Below are 18,221 nucleotides of genomic sequence, written 5' to 3'. Positions count from 1 at the left end.
ATAAGTAATTAACAGATAAAAGTGAGCCCTGTAAATTTACGTATATTTTACTTACATCATTAACCCGAAAGGTAAATGTTGAATTAATTAGGTGTGAATAAAAGTTACTCTACTGACCGAGTAGGAACTTTTACCCAATGATAAAATTCTTAACTCGTGCAAGTGTGCAGGGCGCTCTCATTTTTCATCCTATTCCTTAGGAAGCAAAGTTCCACTTTAACCGATCGTACACTTTTATTTGATAAATGTAAAATTCGCGCATATAAAGTACGGAAAGTTATTTCACTGTGCAAAGAAAAAAAAATCTTCTAAAGAAAGAGACAATGAATGTATTAAGAAAGCAAATTAAAGTTCTGTCGTTTCTAATGAGTCCAAAGATAATTAGGTGATTATGAACGCGGTTAATTCCGTTTGAAAGTTGAGGAGGAATTGAAGAAAATGATGAGAAAGCGAGCGAAGTGAGCAAGATTGCCACTTCCTTTCTCGGATTTTACTTGTAGCTGAGTAAATGAAATAAATATAGCCGGCAAAAGGTGGAGACGCATGTGGGTGGCAGGGACCACTGGCAGTCGCGTGCGATAAATATAGCAGAGGGAAAGTTTTCAACTGAAATATTCTGGCGTTGGTCAGTAGTCTTCCACCTCTTTCGAACCGAGGATTGCTTCATCCTTTTTTGACAGCCGGTAAGTAGTGCTTGCTCTCCTAACTAATGTGATATATAACTAATGCTTCGATAGTATATCATTAAACTATAAGATTTGAAATTATATGTTTAGAATTAATACATATATCGAAGCGCTGCTAATTATATGCTGTAAAATAAATATATTTATGAAACAAAGAGAGTTACTGCTTGCTTTAAAAACGTCAAACTGTAATAAGGCATGAGAAAGAAGAGTTTCTTCAACATTCGAGTATAAACAGCAACTCAATAACGAATGCAGGCTTTCCATTTTGTAAAATTCAAATGGTCATCTCGAGGTAGAACGCTCGTTATTTAGTCTAATAATGAACGACTTAGTTATTCTTGTGAATCTTTCAATCAGATTCTCTACTTACGAGAAAACTCCGTTCCGTGACTTAAAAACAAATTAAAAATGCTACGACTATTTTTAATATTTTAATCTGTTGGATGTATATTGTAACTATAAAGCGTAGTATGTACAGTGTCCACCCGATTGTTGGTTAATTAATGAAGAGATATTATATGCAGATAAAGCAGGGTTTCAACGTGATTAATATAGTTGCATTAGTGATAATTTCCATTGCAATTGGTTTGTTTATTTTTTATTATTAAAACCTAATGTAAAATGTTAGTTCATTATCGAGTGGATATTTTGTAATTTGAAAATTTAAATGCAATTGATGGGTTGCAATAAAAGAAAACATTATGTTTGATAATTCAGCGACCATCTTCTTATAGTATTTGCATAGATGGAATTTCTAGAAAACATCAAGACTTACAATGATAATATAAAATGCTGAATTAGACATATAAGTAACCATAAATTCTGGCAAAATTTCGAGTAAATTAGCTTCTACTATATAAATAAATATAGCAGAGTAGCGCAGTTTCGTGAATAACAAAGGGAAAAGAAAAAGAGTATCGTCGTAATAAACCAATTATCAAAGGGAAAAAGAAAGGCTTTTCTCACTTTTCAAAGGACAAAATAAAGAGATGGTCTGTAGTACTAAAACAATTATCTTATTACTTTGCTTTTTATTATCATTTCGACGTTCGTCAACTCTCACCGGATGCAAATTAGTTAATGTACATAACAGCAGAGCTCTTGAATTCCAGAGAAAGCCTTTGCCCTCTGACTGATCACTCTATTACTTCTCCGTGAGAATGAATTCTTAATTGGCTTTAACTTCACTAGCTGTCAGTGCTTCATAGAAAGATCGAGGTCTGATCCAAAGCTTAGTAGGCATGTGTTGCTTTGTATATAATATTGTAATTTTACTTGAAGATTTATTCTGAAATTTTCGCAAGCCTCGGGATTTGGTTTTCTGTTACTATTAGTTTTGTGTAATCGTCAGGCTTACATTTAATAAAAAGGTTTATTTTAAAACTTGAAGTTCATGTTTACTGTACTGTAGAAGTAAAACGTGGTGATAAGTTGTTTGTCTGTTTTAACGACTCTATAGGTTAGCATTAGGGCAACTGCACAGGAATACTAAATGAATTAAATCCATATTTGGAAAATTTAGATTAAAAAGAAATAGAAATTTCCCATGTATACTACTGTAAAAAAAATCAAAAATCTATTCTTCCTGAATATGTTAGTTTCCTTATCGTTCGTCAGGATTTTATTTATAATAATTTAAATGAAAATACTCTGGAAGGTTTTTAATGTTCCAAGGTTTCTCCCTCATATCAAATATTTCTTTCTGTAGCCTTACGTGGATAGTTGTTAAATTTGGATTTTTTTCTTAAGCATCAATAATTAAGTTATTGAATATTAATAAAAATATATTGAGCATTTAAGCCATTGTAACATACTGCTTTTAACTTTCTACTCTATTTTTCAGTTTGCTCGGCCGCTCTCAGATAGGATATGGCTGATGATAATAAAGAGTACAGGTAAGAATTAATATTTTCATTCTTTTGAATTTCATTGTCTTACACAGATGTGAGCTATAGTACCCAAATCGAACATACTATTCCTTTAGAGCAGTGATTAATATGCAGTGCCAGATGATCTCCTGCATTAATTTAAAGCAGGTATTTTAATAAATATTACTAGCTTATCAGAAATACTTCTCAAAATGTAGCCATCTTCACTGATTTCAGAACGGTATGGATAGTTTAAGTGTAACGAAATAACAGCTAATTTCCTCTGCAAGGAGCCTCTACAAAAACACCCACCCTAGGAAACCAGTCCTTGCGTGCTTTGCCATAATCGAAATAATACTATCCGGAGCGGTGCTTGAATTGATCGGAAGTAATAAGCATCAAATCAGGAATACCGTCAGTGAAAATTTGAAAGCTATGGCTACCAGAGTAGTGTTACAGTAGATTTCGGTCCACTGTGGCCTAGCCGGAGAGTAAAAATCAAACCTACTGCACAAGAAGGAGGCATTCACACTGCAGAGACCAAAGAGAGAGAGGACATTCCATTCATCAAAATTGCTCATGTGACTCCTTCAGTAGATCTGAGATTTTTATCAAAACCATAGGCAAACTGTGAGATTTTAATTAATTCAATGACTGACCACATACTTCTAGAAGACACTCTGTATAGCAGTACGTATAAAAGTATACAGAATCCCAAATGTTGACTGAGCATGCTTGCCTATAGTCGCATCTATTTCGATTTAAACTAATGGAAACTCGTAATTCGTAACAGTACGTAATAGCGGACAAGAAAGGACAGTTTTTCACCTTAAAAGGTGCTTTTTACTGATTTTTTACGACAACAGTACTGCTTAAAAATATTAGAAACCTTTTGAGATGATAGTGTACAGTCAAAGTGCCATAAATTTACCAAAAAAAAAAAAAAAAAAAAAAAAAGAATCTGCAAGTCATAAATAAATATTACTGTACAAAATATTAAAATAGTTACAGAAATATTTATAATTATTACTAAATTTAAAACTGTTTTACAGCGCGATACAGATATTTAAATCTAGATGATTCACACACTTATGCTTGTTTTCATGATTTCTGCTTGTACACCAAGTTGTAAGTCACTTGCCAAGCTTCTATTGGAAAATTAGAAATCAATCAAGTTACAGCATAAATATTCAGGCAACTATTTCAAAATGCTTGCAGTCGAGAGACAGCATAATTACATTATTGTGTGCTTGAAGAACTTTCTTTAAGTTAACTCCGACTTGCTACAGGAGTAAAATAAATTTGTATCCGTGAACAAAACTGAACAAAACAAAAGAAATATCATCTTCAAATTACAGAGAAGAGTTCTTATTTATAGATAACCATTCTTTATGGTTTATCAACTGAAAATATTTCTACGTATGATTCGCAGGCAAACATCTTGTCTTTTGTTAAACTGTTCTCTTCTCATCAAATCCTTCCCAGTTCAAATATCCCATTACAATTCGAAAGAAAACAAGGAAGAAAAATATTTCTGGATAACTCACGCCATTCGATATCTACATGAAAATCTCAAGCCACGATCCAGCAAATACCATACGTATGTTAAGAGAATTTTGTTGGAAGTTATGTACTGTATTAGGCTTTGGCTTTGAGGTTGATGGTAAGAGCTTTTCTTTTTCAACTGAAGTCACTGTAGCGTCAAAACTAAAAATCTCGCAGGAGGTTTCTGCTATTCTTATACGCCTCCCAAATACTACTTTTACATACAGCTTTAGTGAGATATATTGAAAGAATATTGAAAAATTAATTAGCCATTCATTACCGCAATGAGATTGATGTTTGCTTCTTTAAAAATAAATTAACTAGCTGTCAACATCATTGCTTCATCTTAATTTGGAGTCAGGAGCACTGGATAAATCGAATGTATCTCATATTCATGATTTTTCTGACCCACAACCGAATACAAACTAGTTATCTTCAAAAAATACATTATGAAAACATCCTTTCTAAAGTAATAAGGTAGCGTTGTACCTTGTAATAATGAATTATTCTCCTAAAATGTTAAAAATCTGTTTAATTGCGTTTTTATATTCGTAGAGATATACTTGTACTCATGAACTACTTAGGCAAAGTATTCTTGTAATGAAATTCGAATCAGGTTTAAAAAAAAATGTCAGTTATTTCAGTGTTTATAAGCGATTTATTTATTTCATACGTTTGTTGTTACTCTGTCACAAAATTATGATATTTTTTCCAGTCTATATTATGGCTTTAACTACTGAGAAATTTAAATAAAAAATAGAGTAAATACATAAACTATTTGAGTGTGATTTTTAGTCAGTTTTTGAAAGAGATGAATTTCATAAATGAATGCTGAAGCAAAAGAATTTAAAATTCGATTTTGCTTAAGGCGGAGTGCTTAAGTAAATACATTTTTTAGTACCTTGAAAATTTAAAATTTCTTACATGTAAGTCTTGTAAGTTATTTGGATAAATTCATGTCAAAGACAAATTACTCTTAATTAAAGTATACCTGATTAAAGGGTTCAAGTATATCGAAATAGATAATATGTCATTCTATGTACACGAATGATGATTTATTAAAATATTCCCAAACGAGAAAGTTCAGCAGAGGACTCTAAGACAATGTTCCTCAAGGGTGGTTCAACAACACCATCAACGTTTTAATTATCCAGTTATAATGGAAGCAATTTTTAAGGCGAAAGCAGTAATGGCAAACCATTTATGATGATTATATAATAACACTGAACATCATTTATCGAATAAATTCAACATATTACATACAAAACAGCATGTTTTCTTCGTTGTTATGTCATTACCGAAATCGTAATTAGTGAAACGTGGTTTTAGTGTTGCATGTAAACTGTAGAAAAAAGCTGAAATAGCCTACAGATAGCTTGATTGTAATACTGACAAGCTGTTGAATTTCCCGAGAATTCATCCATCGTATAGATTTCATAATGAGGCATTATTGTTGAAACTGTAATACTAATAATGTTTAGTATTTTAATATTAGTATTTACTGTAGGTATATGTAACTTGTATTACAAAGAAATTAAAGTACTGTTTTGTTGCTCATCATATGCATGAGTAAAATGTTAAAAAATAATTCTTTTTAATGTAATTAATTAATTGATTAAATTGTATACTAATTTAATAAAACTATGTGACTTTAATGCCCGTTAAACAAAACTATGCTATTAAGTTAGGTATATGTGTGCAAACCGGCCAACCGATATAATGGTTATGAACGCTGTCTGCCGGACCGAAGGGCATGGATTCGAATACTGGACAAGGCATAGATGTTTGTAAATAGACAGTGTCTGTGCGGCATGGAGGCACTCTAAATATGCGGCTAGCCGAAAGTCTTCTGGAGAGGTTGAGGTAGGGTAAGAGGTGGTGGGAAATTCTCGGACCCGTCCCCCCGGATGCTCTCTATCAAAATTTCGGGCGAACTGAGCAAAGTCCACCTGTATGGTGCTTAAGGCTTTTGCCAACGACAGGCGCAATCTTGTACTCCTTGCAACGATAAATTTCGTGGTCTTGTTCTGATGTAACTGTCAGAGAAGTGAAATAAATCAAAACATATGAGTTCAATATAAGAAGGGTTGGGGGTTAAGAAGAAAAATTGTTTAGAAAAAAGTCACGGTAATTGAAAGGTAATTAAAAAATTTTGAGAAACCATGATGGCCACCCTGAATAATCCCGGTACTAACTACAAATATTTGCCGCCCAGACCGTAAAGTTGTTAGTGACTCTGATTGCCGTACCGAAGGGTTCAGGTTCCAATCCCGGAGAAGGTCTGGTTGTAGCTTGTCCGTTCCTTCATAGGAGGCATTGATGCACCATCTATTAGGTGCATCCGTAATTAAGAGAATCGCTTGCTGCCTTAGTAGTGGCCAATGCCTATAAAAAGATAGATTCTCAAGTTGGGGGCGGGGAAGAAACTACAAATGTTTTGCTCATTTAGAACCATAATTATTGCTACACCACAAAACCTCAGAAACAGATTTCCTCCTAAAAACATAAATCCTATGAAATATAGCTTTAAGTAGTCCAAAGATCAAATAAAAAATGGTTTAAAATTATTTCCGGAAGAAAAATAATTTTTTAACTCTTCTCACCCACGTACAGAAGATGAAACGATGCCAACAGAAAAGATTATATTTTTAATATCGACAATGATAAATAGCATTTTTTCGAAAAGAACCTAATCTTGCTAATCGATACTAACCAGTAAAAACTGGCTGACTAGGAAATCAGTCCCACCTCTTAAAAAACTGTTTATTCTAGTAATGCAGATTTGGGTAACGCAAAATAATCCAACTTTCAAATATCAAACTTCTGAATCTTAGGAATAACGATCCGAGTTACATAAAAATGTAAGATATTTCGAAATTTTCTTTGAAATAATGTAACAACAACGAAATCTATATAAGCTCTTTGGGAAGGTCCATCGCAAAATTTGTACTACTCCTCTTTAAACTCTACTTTAAACTTTTCAAATAGGTTAAAATGAAGATAAAGTTATACACCTTCTGAAAAATTTCTCGCAATATACTGAGAAGCAGCGGCTGCTTTGAAAATATCTGAGTGTTTTATGAATACGATTTTAACTGTTTTAATTCTATAGATTTATTAAGGGAATTAACGTGTAAATAGCTTATTTGCCTCTGTAAGACCTCTATTTAATTATTTAAAAAAATAGCTATAGGACGAAAATAAAGCTTTTGAGGAATTTGTGCTTGCATAAATTAATATCTAAACTCAACTTCTTTCCTATTTTAATTATTTAAAATCCATCACGTTACAAACTATGTGTATGCAAAGCAGTAGTTTTTCATACGAAAATTTTCGATTTCCGAAATTTCAAAAGCTTTTTTTCTCATGTGCGATTTTGTATATTATAAATAAGGTAAAATGTGCGATTTAGTTTACTACAGTGTCTAAAATCTGCTTTCTTGGCATTATTTTCCCATTGATTTAATACATATAAATGTGAAGGGAGGATAAACGAGACAAATCTTGCATTAGAAATGGAAAAAAATTTATTTTCAATATCAGGACTATGAATCAATAAAGTATTTAAGTTTGCTGAAGGAACTTAAATGAAAAAAGCGCTTTTGAGAACTTTTTCCTTAAAATACAAAGCAAGAGAATTTCACGCATTACTGAAGTTACAGGAATAAAATAATTCTAATATAAATAAAATTAATAGGGAAACATACCCTCAGCGAAGTTTTGAATAGCGATTGCAATCTTTATTAAAGGGGATTTCGCTTAACGGCAGAAAATTCGCTACTCGCAACAAGGATGCGCGCCAGACTGCTGAAGAATGCTTTTTTTCGGAGAGGGAAAAAATTCTTCTTGAATCATGCTATGAATTCTAGAAATATTCAAGAAAGAAGGGGGTGGTAGATGATAGCGTGTTTCAACTGACGGATGTTTACGCTCATGACGTCAATGTTACCCTGCAATGCACATGGAGAACCGCGTGCGGGTTTGAAAAATAGTATCACTTGTTTAGATGAACTATATTTTCCCCTTTTATGTACTTTAAACCAATGAACAAACTATTACTGCACTCTTATAAGTGCCACGCTCTTTTCTTGCTCATAAAATTTCAATTTTTCCTAACACAGGCTCAAAACTTCACTTCAGAATCCTCTATTTTACTTTCTTTCTTAAGTTACCATTTGCTAGTCTTTTCTCTTTCACAAAATAGTATGCTATTAGCTGAGGGAGTAAGAGAAAGAGAAAGAAATTCTAGAATTAAGGACTATTTTACTTAGCATTTGCACAAGAAATGGGCTTAAAAATCAATAAATTCTTTTACTACGAAGCATATTTACTATTGATATGTAATAGTTTACTTACTGTTTTACGAACTAAGCGACAACTAAGCATATTCGAGTGCATACTTTTCTGATTTACCTATTCCGAAGAAAGAGAAATTTTTAGGTTTAATGTTGAAACTGTAAAACAAAAGAGTATAGTTATACTTTCTAAGTAATGTCGGTAAAGTTTCCTAGTAATGTAATTAAAACTATATTTACTTGTTTCCTTTGCAATAATAGTTGTTAATATCTGAATGATTTAATGATCATTCTCGATAATGTTATTATTTTTTTAGAGCTCATACTAATCCCTCTAATATAAAGTAATTTTACAGTCCTTCGAAAAGTTATGGAGTATTTAATTTATCACTCTTTCAGCCAAATATTGTCATATATTTCAATACTGTTGTTGCTCTTATATTTTAAATCGTTGTAGTTTTATAGTACAGGAATAATTCAATACATGATTTCGATGAGTTATTATCACTTGTAATCGCTGTCAAAAGAAGTCGTTTGAATATTCCGCCAAACATGTCCAAAACTGTTTAATTTAAATAAATATTCAAAACTGTTCATTCAAAAATGGAAATGCAGTCAGTACCCCAGCGAAGTGCCAATCATTTCATTTAACATGACTTCCGGCATTAAAAGCCCATAAATTTGCTTCCTGTAAGCAGAAGTTAAAAACAAATTCTATATACCCAATGCTGCCGGTTTTCTCTCAGTGTAAGGCTAATTAGTGTGTAAAATTGCAAGAGATAATAATGATATTCCTGCCTGTATAACAATATTTGTTGCTTCCCCACTTTTATATATAAAGCAGCAGTTTCATTTTATAGTTTGACTTCAGAATTCTGTAAACAACAAACCACGATTTGAAGAGCAGAATATGAAATTCATTTCTTTGTTCTGATTTGTTTTAGAGTTCGGCTTAAAAAATAATAATTGTCGAATTTTATTATAATAAATTCGATGAAAATAGAGCCTCAGAGAAAAAGAATATCTTTCTGGAATAAAAGTATGTTTGCAGAATTCTGAGAGCAACATTTACATTGCAATTAAAGTAACTATGAAATAAAGCTGCCTTGAAATTGACGTAATAACAGCAGTCAGTCATAAATTGTTTCGATGTTATACCTAAAATGTATTTTAAGATTACTTATCTTCCTCTTTTATTCAAAAGTGCTTCTCAATTTTTATTTTAGTGAAGAGGAGGAGGAGGAGGAAGAAGAAACTGGAGCTGAAGGGAAGTACGTAATCAATTTGTCCAGTGTGAAATCCTTTTAAATTAGCAAAGACATTTAAAAAAAATAGGGGGAAGGTCTAAAAGCATAAATAATATCCCTGTATACCAGCTAATACATATGCTTCAAAAACTCACATGGTCAAAGAACATTAATTATAATTTTCAATGATAAGTTTATTCTGTCAAGCAACTTAATCTTGAATTGATGTTGACTTTTATAAAGGGCGTATGAAATTCAAGAAATGATAACTTCATGGAACGTATACGGTTGCATTACATTAATGAAATGAATAGTCTTTTTTAAAATCAACGTATCTAAAGTTGAATTTTATTTCTTATAGTTTAATTGGGCTGATTTTCTTACCGCATCAACAGTTCAAATTCCTTTGCGCATTTTTGCCAAATATTTAGGGATTTTAATATACTTGCAGCTGAAGTTCTAAATAGCTCTTTTTTGCACCAACATATTTCTATTGCTCTGGCAACATTTTACTAACAGATACCTTAGATTTTGGTTCTAATTTTGAAGATCCTCTTTTTGTTTCAAAAAGTAAAATTTTTTTAATATTCGCTTAGTTTATTACTAGAAGTTTAACTCCCTGTACTACTACCGTATTTGGATGCCGCGCAGTGTTTGTAAATTTCCGAAAAGTCTGTAAAGTGTTGTCTTTGTAAAATGTATTTGTAATGTGTACTATTGTAAGTGTATGTTCTAATAATCTATTCAATGTAAGTGTATGTGTATTTGTAATGAGTACTATTGTAAGTAATTTGAGTTGCGGCAATAATGTAATAATTATTTAGATTATGTAATTGTGTTCACAACGACTACAATATCTTACAGTGTTATTTGATGTACTTCCTAATGCTAGGTAGGCGGGGACACGAGACTATACCACCTAATGTCTTGGTAGAATGATGCTGTCTCTGACTCCGACCAACTGTCATATGTATCTAAGACTGCTAGAAAAGAATTAACATTGTAATATGACACACTCCCAATCGCGCTGTAGTGCAATTGAAATCACATCCAGCTAGCAATCAGATCTGGACTTGGAATGCTGCGAGGACATTGCTCATTTTTCACATATCCAGCTCCAAAATAAACCTAATGATTCTACAAGTTATGTGTAGGATGTAATGCTGGCAGTACTTTATGGCAGAAGTTAGCTCATTGTTATTCAAACACACTTGATGTGCTACATGGGATGCTAATTTAATCACTTTTGTATTTAAGAGAGAAATAATTTTTAAAACTATTTTCTGTCCATGCTTTTATGTGCTTCATTGCTGGTTGACGAACATGGTGTTCTGCAGTGTCTCTGCAACTGAGCACATAGTGATCCAGGTACCAGGTTGCCCTGCATGAACACCGGTTGTTTTCAAGGTGTCCCGAATGGTATATATAGGTCATGATGTATCGATGCGCTGTCAGAAACTGGGCAAAGTGAAGCAAGCCACTTCTTAAAAGCTGGTGTACCTTTGGGAAATACCTATATACTTTTCTTACCATAGTCTTATATCCCATATATGTTGTCAAGTTCTAGTAATTCTTGTTTCAGCTCGACTTTTGAGAACAAGCCTGGGAGTGGCAGAACAAGTGTGCTTATGGCAAGGAGCGTGTACTGCATCAGATTCTTACAGAACGCACCAAAACTACAGAATTTGCACCAAATATAACAAAACACAAGAAAAAGAAGCATAGATACAGGGCTTTAAGTCGGAAAAATAAAGTTTATGTATCTAATTGTTAGTGTTTTTGTGTTCAGTTTAGGACTTTGCTATTGCATGTTGATGAAGCCTTACTCTGTCACTATTGATCAGACAGCGCATTTTGGATTGTTATTCCAGTGATGAACTAATCTATTCAGGAACATCAGATATCGTTCACAGCTCATTATTCGTTTTTACTCTAATATCTAATAATAAAAGATTGCTTTGCAGTCCAGACTAGTATCAACATCAGTCCAACTCTGGAATGTTTTGCTTATAAAACTGTGGCCCTTTTATTGCCTTATGTAAGCTAATTTGCCTGATCTCTTTGGATTATTAATGTAAAGTTATTATTGTTTTTCAGTTGTTAACTATATAATCAGACGGTTTAATTTTTACATGAATACTCCATATCGGTTCTAAAATGATTGATAAGTATGGATATTTGATCGTATGGAGTTCATTTTTCAAGAAATTTATTTTGCATTTTTGTTATCTATTTCGGTTCTTTTTTCTCTTTGGGTTGCACTATCGATGCATGCCGACTTAGGGATTCCATTGTGCTTGCAAAGGCATAACGAACAAAGATCTCTAACATGTAAAAGCTTCCTTTATTCCTTCTGGACTAATCTCTAACATTTAAAAGCTTTCTTTATTCCTTCTGGACTAATCTCTAACATTTAAAAGCTTCCTTTATTCCTTCTGGACTAATTTCATCATTAGGTCCAGATTTATTCTTAATTCACTGATGTTTAGAGCCGCTCCAATGAAACGGAGAAATCTTACCTGTAGCCGAGTGGTGAAGAGCACTGAATACTGGTTGTTTGACTGGGTTTCTAAGTCCACGAGAACAGTTGCATAGTTGGTTTTCGTGGTTTTTCCCAAGTGCATCACGAACACTAGCCTGTTTCTCTTATAGAATCCTCCGTAAAGGCATTTTCCCTTGGACAAATAGCCCTTGTGTGCATAGCCATGTTCAAATAATCTTGAAATGGAGAAACTAGTCTGTATTAGATAGGTTAATTCGAGTATTAGGTAAGTTATATGAGCCTATTACATTGACCCATCATCTATGATTTTCGGCTGCTGAAAGTCTCATGAAACCACAAATTCTTTCCCCCTGAAAATAATCTTAAAGTGAAATTCTTTCACATAAATTTTGCTTGGCACAGCAAGAAAAATGATAAATGTACTGGTATTTATCAACGTAACAAAGTAACAAACTGGAAAATATATGATTAACGCAAACGGGCGTCTTTGTACAACCTTTTAACTTGAGAGTGTTTAATATTAATTTGTTCCTCTTTTTCTTTTAAAATAAGATCACTCAAAACGTGTGATAGCTTTTATAAGAAAGGTACAGCATGTTTAATTAAATGCACGCATGTTCAAAGGCAAGGAATTTGCTTATTGCCATGCATGACTGCTTTCATTTGAAAGAGACAGATAATATTAATGTTGCTTGGTCTACTTGAGATAACAAATGCAAGATCTTACAAAGCTGACAATAGAAAAAATTTGTAGGACTATTTTCAGTGAGCTCAGGGAGATCGTATTCAGGTGTTCCAGTGTGTATTATGGACCTGGTGGTGTGATTGTTGCTTTCTCGTCATATAAATCTATCTATAACCAATAAATATAATAGACATAAGCCATGGCTGTGAAATAATGCAAAAAAAAAAAAAGAATCAAATGTATGACGTTATGGCTATTAAAATTGATTAGGATTGAGAAAGTATATGCAAAAATGCGTGATTTTTTTTCGTTGCATGTACGCTAATTCACAGACACAGATTCTAATTAAATGTCATTGCAAAGCCATTTTTGAGAATTTATAAGGAGCTTATACGTGCGCTTTCTTCTCATGTATTGATGCAGCTAGTTATTGGAATGTCTGGCGAAGGCGCAGTTTATTTTTTCCGTTTCACAAAACGAAAATCTAACAATGTATAAAAGATGTTTTAGAGAGAAGGGTTCTAAAAATTTTATTTAAAACCCCAAGCAAAGAGACAAAATATTTATTTAATCTTTAAATAATAAGCAAAGAGACAAAATATTTATTTAATCTTTAAATAATAAGAAAAATGAAATAATTTTTCCTTCGAAGAGTTTATAACCAACTGTATGCCGAAAATGAAAAAAAAAAAAAAAAAAAAAAAAAAAAGAAAAGGAAAGCATAAATTTATTAAACTATATTAACAAGATCGTCGTTCTAAAATTTATATCATGCACTATTGAATAATCACTATAAAGTGTTATAAAAAATAATAAATACATTTTCAACATATTTAGTACAGAAAATGTGACGAAAGCTGTAATCTTAATCACAGATGCAGCAACATAACAACGATTAATTAAATTGCTTCGAAAAACTACAGCACGAGTACAATCAACACCAATAGGATTTAGATTTGATTGTCTTGTTTCATATAACAATAGGCAGTAGATTAACATAAACGTATCATTTGAGTGTTTCTTTATATTTTTTTACTGATATTATGTGGTCTTTGCTGTCCACGAATTATTTTGCTTCAAACTAGGAAAGAGAATTTGGCTAAATGATATCGGATTTCTTACATATTTCATGATAACATTTAATGGATTAATATCGCAATGCTGAAATCATTACAAAGTTCGATTTGTTCCTTGGCAGTAATTTGACAACAAAGCAGTCCAATTTCTATGAAAAAAGAATTATTACGTTTCTCGAATTTAAAAATTGTTTCTGATAGTAATAGTTATACTGTTCATTTTTCGCATTTTGAAACAGTCCAGCAAAATTTATTCTAAATTTCTGGAATATTTAAAAATTTCCTTGAACGCTTTCGCTTCTGTGATAGAGAAAATCTTGTCAACATTTCAATTCACTTTAAAATGAATAGTGAAAAAGACACAGAAATTAGAAAACGCTTACAAGTTTAAGATCACGTTGAAAGAACATTTCAGAACTTAGTCGGGGGAGATGGCTATTCTTTATTGAGAAATTGTTGTAAAAATTCACTTCTGTTATGTTTTTTATACTTTTAATGAATACTGTTTATAATTTTTTTATATTAAAATGTGCAGAATGTGATTAACTGCTCTTCCTAATGTCATTGTTTAAGAATCAGAAATTCTAGTAAGAAATTAAAAATAATATTATAAGTTTGTAAAGTCATTAGGCTTTTTTGAAGCAGGATACGGGAAAAATGGGCAATGCCCTCGCCGGGACTCGAGCCTGGACCTTTTCGAATACGCACCGAGTGTGCTAGCATTACACCACGAAGGCCTGCTGGCAGGAAGATGAAAGTACCTTTTAAGTTAAAAAAAAGTTATATGTCATATTAGCATTTAGAATCTCTTACCTTCCCTTCCATTGATTCCCAACATAAATTATGTTCTTGCTTTAATTTCAAACTACAAAATTCAAATGTCATGGATCAAATGACATTGTGGCCATTTTGGTAATGATTAGGCAGATGAATTAGCCGAAGAAGAAACTGTTAATTAAGATGGTATTGAAATCACCCATCCATGGCCTCGCCTAAATTTCAAGTATCAACTTAAATAACTTTCTTCAAAGCATTGGCAAGATTTGTGGAATAATGCTTCACAGGGAAGACGCAGATATAACTTGATCCCCAACGCAAGCTTCGCACCTCTAGACTCGAATCCTTCATTAAATTACTACACAACAGGACAAGAACCTTTTTCTACATATTTTTACGCAAGAAATATGCCGAACTCAGACATCTGCATATGTGGGGAACAGGGAACTTCTGATGATTACATTTTCTCATGCCTCTTGACTGAAGATTATTCACATAAAATCCCCACAAATTGATATCCTGCATTTCGAAGTTTTCTAATTAAAAATAAACATTAGTATCCGATTTTCCAAAAAATTATGCAATGACTCGCTTTCTACGGTCTAGATCTTTATTAAGTAAAAGTTCTCCTACTGCATAAATGTAATGAGCTTTTACATCCTCTGAATAAGTAGAAAATGACTCCATTTGTGAACTTTATAAATTGTAATAATCTTTTATAGCTGTAATAAACCCATGAATATATCTTTATTATTATTGCAGTTCAATATAACATTGTGTCCCCAGTACTTATTATATTATCTGTATAATTATTATGAATATTTTTGTTACACCAAAACATATGTTCAATTTAATTTGTGAATTTCAAATTGTATTGAAACTATATTGTATTGAAACTAAACTATATATTTATGTCCTAAATCTGGATGTTTAATAAATACTGTACAGTGGGATTGCACGATATACAATAATAGGTAAACTCTAGATCCTTTGGAAAGCTTTAGTTGCTCATTTCCTCAACCATTCTTTGTGAATTCTTATAAAGCTTGAAAATTTTTAAATAGTTAGTTAGTATGGGAACCATTATCATTTGACCCATGGTACATTGCTGATGTCTCCCATACTTCTACCTGTATGTCATATCAATATTTTCTTACACAAGCAAATGTAAAAGGCAGTCACAAAAACAGGATATTTCGAATACTTATGCCAATGAAATTTTAAATTAATAGAGAAATTTTAAGAAATATGCGTCAGATGCAATTAATCTCGTAATTAATGCAACCCGCAAAGTGAAAATAAGGTGTTCTTTAATTTAAAATTTCGACTTGGGGTACTTTTCTTAGTCCAAAGGAAACATCTCTTACTCTATTTGATATCTACTGCTGAAATATTCTACTGTGTGTTGGCAAATCTGTAGACCGCGTTGTGAAATTAAGGAATAATTTTGTATTTCAACTAGTTGAATAGACAGCAGGAATCTCTAATGTAGTGATGAAATGTATAGAACAGTACAGCGTAAGTATTTTAAAGGCTCCAGATCTAATTTTTCTGAAAATGTGAATATATGTACAGAATATGATTTAATTACAAGTTTAGTCTTAAATTGAGTAATGCCTCTATTATCATACCAATATGTAATAAGAACACTTATACAATGTCTCACAGGAAGAAATTCATACAGTTATTTGTTATCTTTTTAAATGCATATGTGTTCAAATTACAGCTAATTAATATAAAAATAGAGGTTAGTCTATAAAAGTTCTAGAAAATGCGAATTGAACTAAAAAAATAACAGTAAATAAATGAGAGCTATAAACAAACATTTTTACAATAGCTGGTGCGGAAAAAACAATCTAAAATCTTTTCAAGGCATTAATTTATTAGTTTTGTAAAAAAAATAATAAAAAAATTAATAAATAAAGATTTAAAAAAATTCTGCGTTTTAGAAGCGAATAAGCAGTTCCCTATACCATCCGAATTTCAGTGCCAGCATTTTCATAGGCAGTAAATAATCAATGTAGATTAGACACAGAATAGCATTTTCCCCTTTCATTACTAAACTGCTTATTATGCCTTGTGGGACGGTGTTTATAAATAAAAGTTGTTTGTCCAACTTAAGGCTGAAAACTGACATCACGAATTATATACAGAAACGTATAATGAGCTGCGTGATTGGAAGTATGTTTTCGTTTAAATATTTTGCCACTCTTAACATTGAAATCATTGCCAGTGTCTTTTGTAAATAAAAAATATTATCCAAAACGTGGTATGATACCTGGTACCACAGCTACCTGGTAGCAGTTTGGGTGAATATGAATGAAACCAGTTCTATATGAATGAAGGTTGGTACCAGCTGAATATGAATGAAGGTTGTAAATGAAAAAAATCTTGTTCATATATACTGAGGAAATAATATTTAGTTTAGCGTTAGCTAAACTTAATATTATTTAATAATAACTCTTAACTAATATTATTTAATAATAACTTAATAATAACTCTTAACTTTACAATGTATTTTCTCCTACCTTTCCGCATGCTTACGCAGCGTAACAGTAGCGCATTCGGCACGTATTCGAGAGGTCGAGGGTTCGAGTGCCGGAGAGGGCACTGCACATTTTTCACCTCTTCTGCTTTAAAACAAAACAAAACAAAACAAAAAACGAATGATTCTACAAATGACGAACACAAAATGGTGGACAATAATTCGTCCCCGCCAATATTTGGCGACTGGGTCCCTTAATCTCCAGCCTCACTTCAAAAGGGGGAGTATATAAGGTATTTTTTCCGTCCCTTCCAGGTGATGTAACGGTAGCACATTCGGCGCGTATTCGAAGGCTCCAGGTTCGAGTCTCGGCGTGGGCATTACTCATTTTTCTTGTCTCCTGCTTTCAAATAACCTAATGACTCTGCAGCCTAATAGATGTATTTTGCCGACTTCATTTATTAACATGTTTGATGTATTGATCATGCAACTATTTTCGTAAAATTAAACCATGTTTGAGAAAGGGAGACTATCTTCTCATCTCATTTCGGCATCAGGGTAGAAAACAGTTTAATTTCATTTAAGGTTTGAAAACCTCTGTATTATTCAGATATGCATCAATGGTAAATTCTACTTGAATTTAATGGAATAATTTTCTCTCTTAATAGGAAGAAGTAAGTTTCGCAAGGATTTCTTCATTTTCCACGCATAAGTTAAGTATTTTAGATTACAAGATTTAATGCAAATTGAATTAATTACGTCAAGTTTTGATTTACTTAAAATAGGAAGAAAAGGCATTCATGCAATTAGCGTTTGCGTTTCCAAATTTGATTTAACATTTTATTTTGTAGGGAAGAGCCTCAACCCAAGACAGAAATATCAGAAGCGGAGCTAGCAATGGAGGTATATTTAACCGTCATAATAACAATTCAAAATTAATCTTTGTTATTTATTTCAGGATTAAGTATACTAAAAAGGAAACGGTAATTTTGTTTGCAGGTCTGTTTAGTTTAGATCTGTAACTTTTTATTTTAAAAGGACAAACTGAAAG

At 32.3% G+C, this 18,221-nt stretch overlaps 1 protein-coding gene across 2 annotated transcripts in view; it reads left to right on the top strand.

Moving 5' to 3' along the window:
- The first annotated feature begins 547 nt into the window (after window positions 1-547).
- Window positions 548-18,221, top strand: part of LOC118201296 (troponin T-like) — a 32,443-nt gene continuing 14,769 nt past the window's right edge. Inside the window, exons 1-4 of one of the 2 annotated variants that reach the window (XM_085807751.1) lie at window positions 548-683; window positions 2,533-2,584; window positions 9,624-9,668; window positions 18,022-18,073. In XM_085807751.1, coding sequence (XP_085663877.1) covers window positions 2,559-2,584; window positions 9,624-9,668; window positions 18,022-18,073 — 123 coding nt within the window. In that variant the 5' untranslated portion in view covers window positions 548-683; window positions 2,533-2,558. Of the gene's footprint in view, window positions 684-2,532; window positions 2,585-9,623; window positions 9,669-17,838; window positions 17,884-18,021; window positions 18,074-18,221 lie in introns of those variants that run through there. The other variant, XM_085807752.1, reaches the window with a different exon arrangement.

Source organism: Stegodyphus dumicola, chromosome X1, assembly GCF_044657685.1.
Source record: "Stegodyphus dumicola isolate Sdum_Otavi_A_Nest chromosome X1, ASM4465768v1".
In the NCBI taxonomy this organism is placed as follows: domain Eukaryota; kingdom Metazoa; phylum Arthropoda; class Arachnida; order Araneae; family Eresidae; genus Stegodyphus; species Stegodyphus dumicola.
Note: the sequence above shows the minus strand (reverse complement) of the source record. Positions and strands in the feature narration are given on the sequence as shown.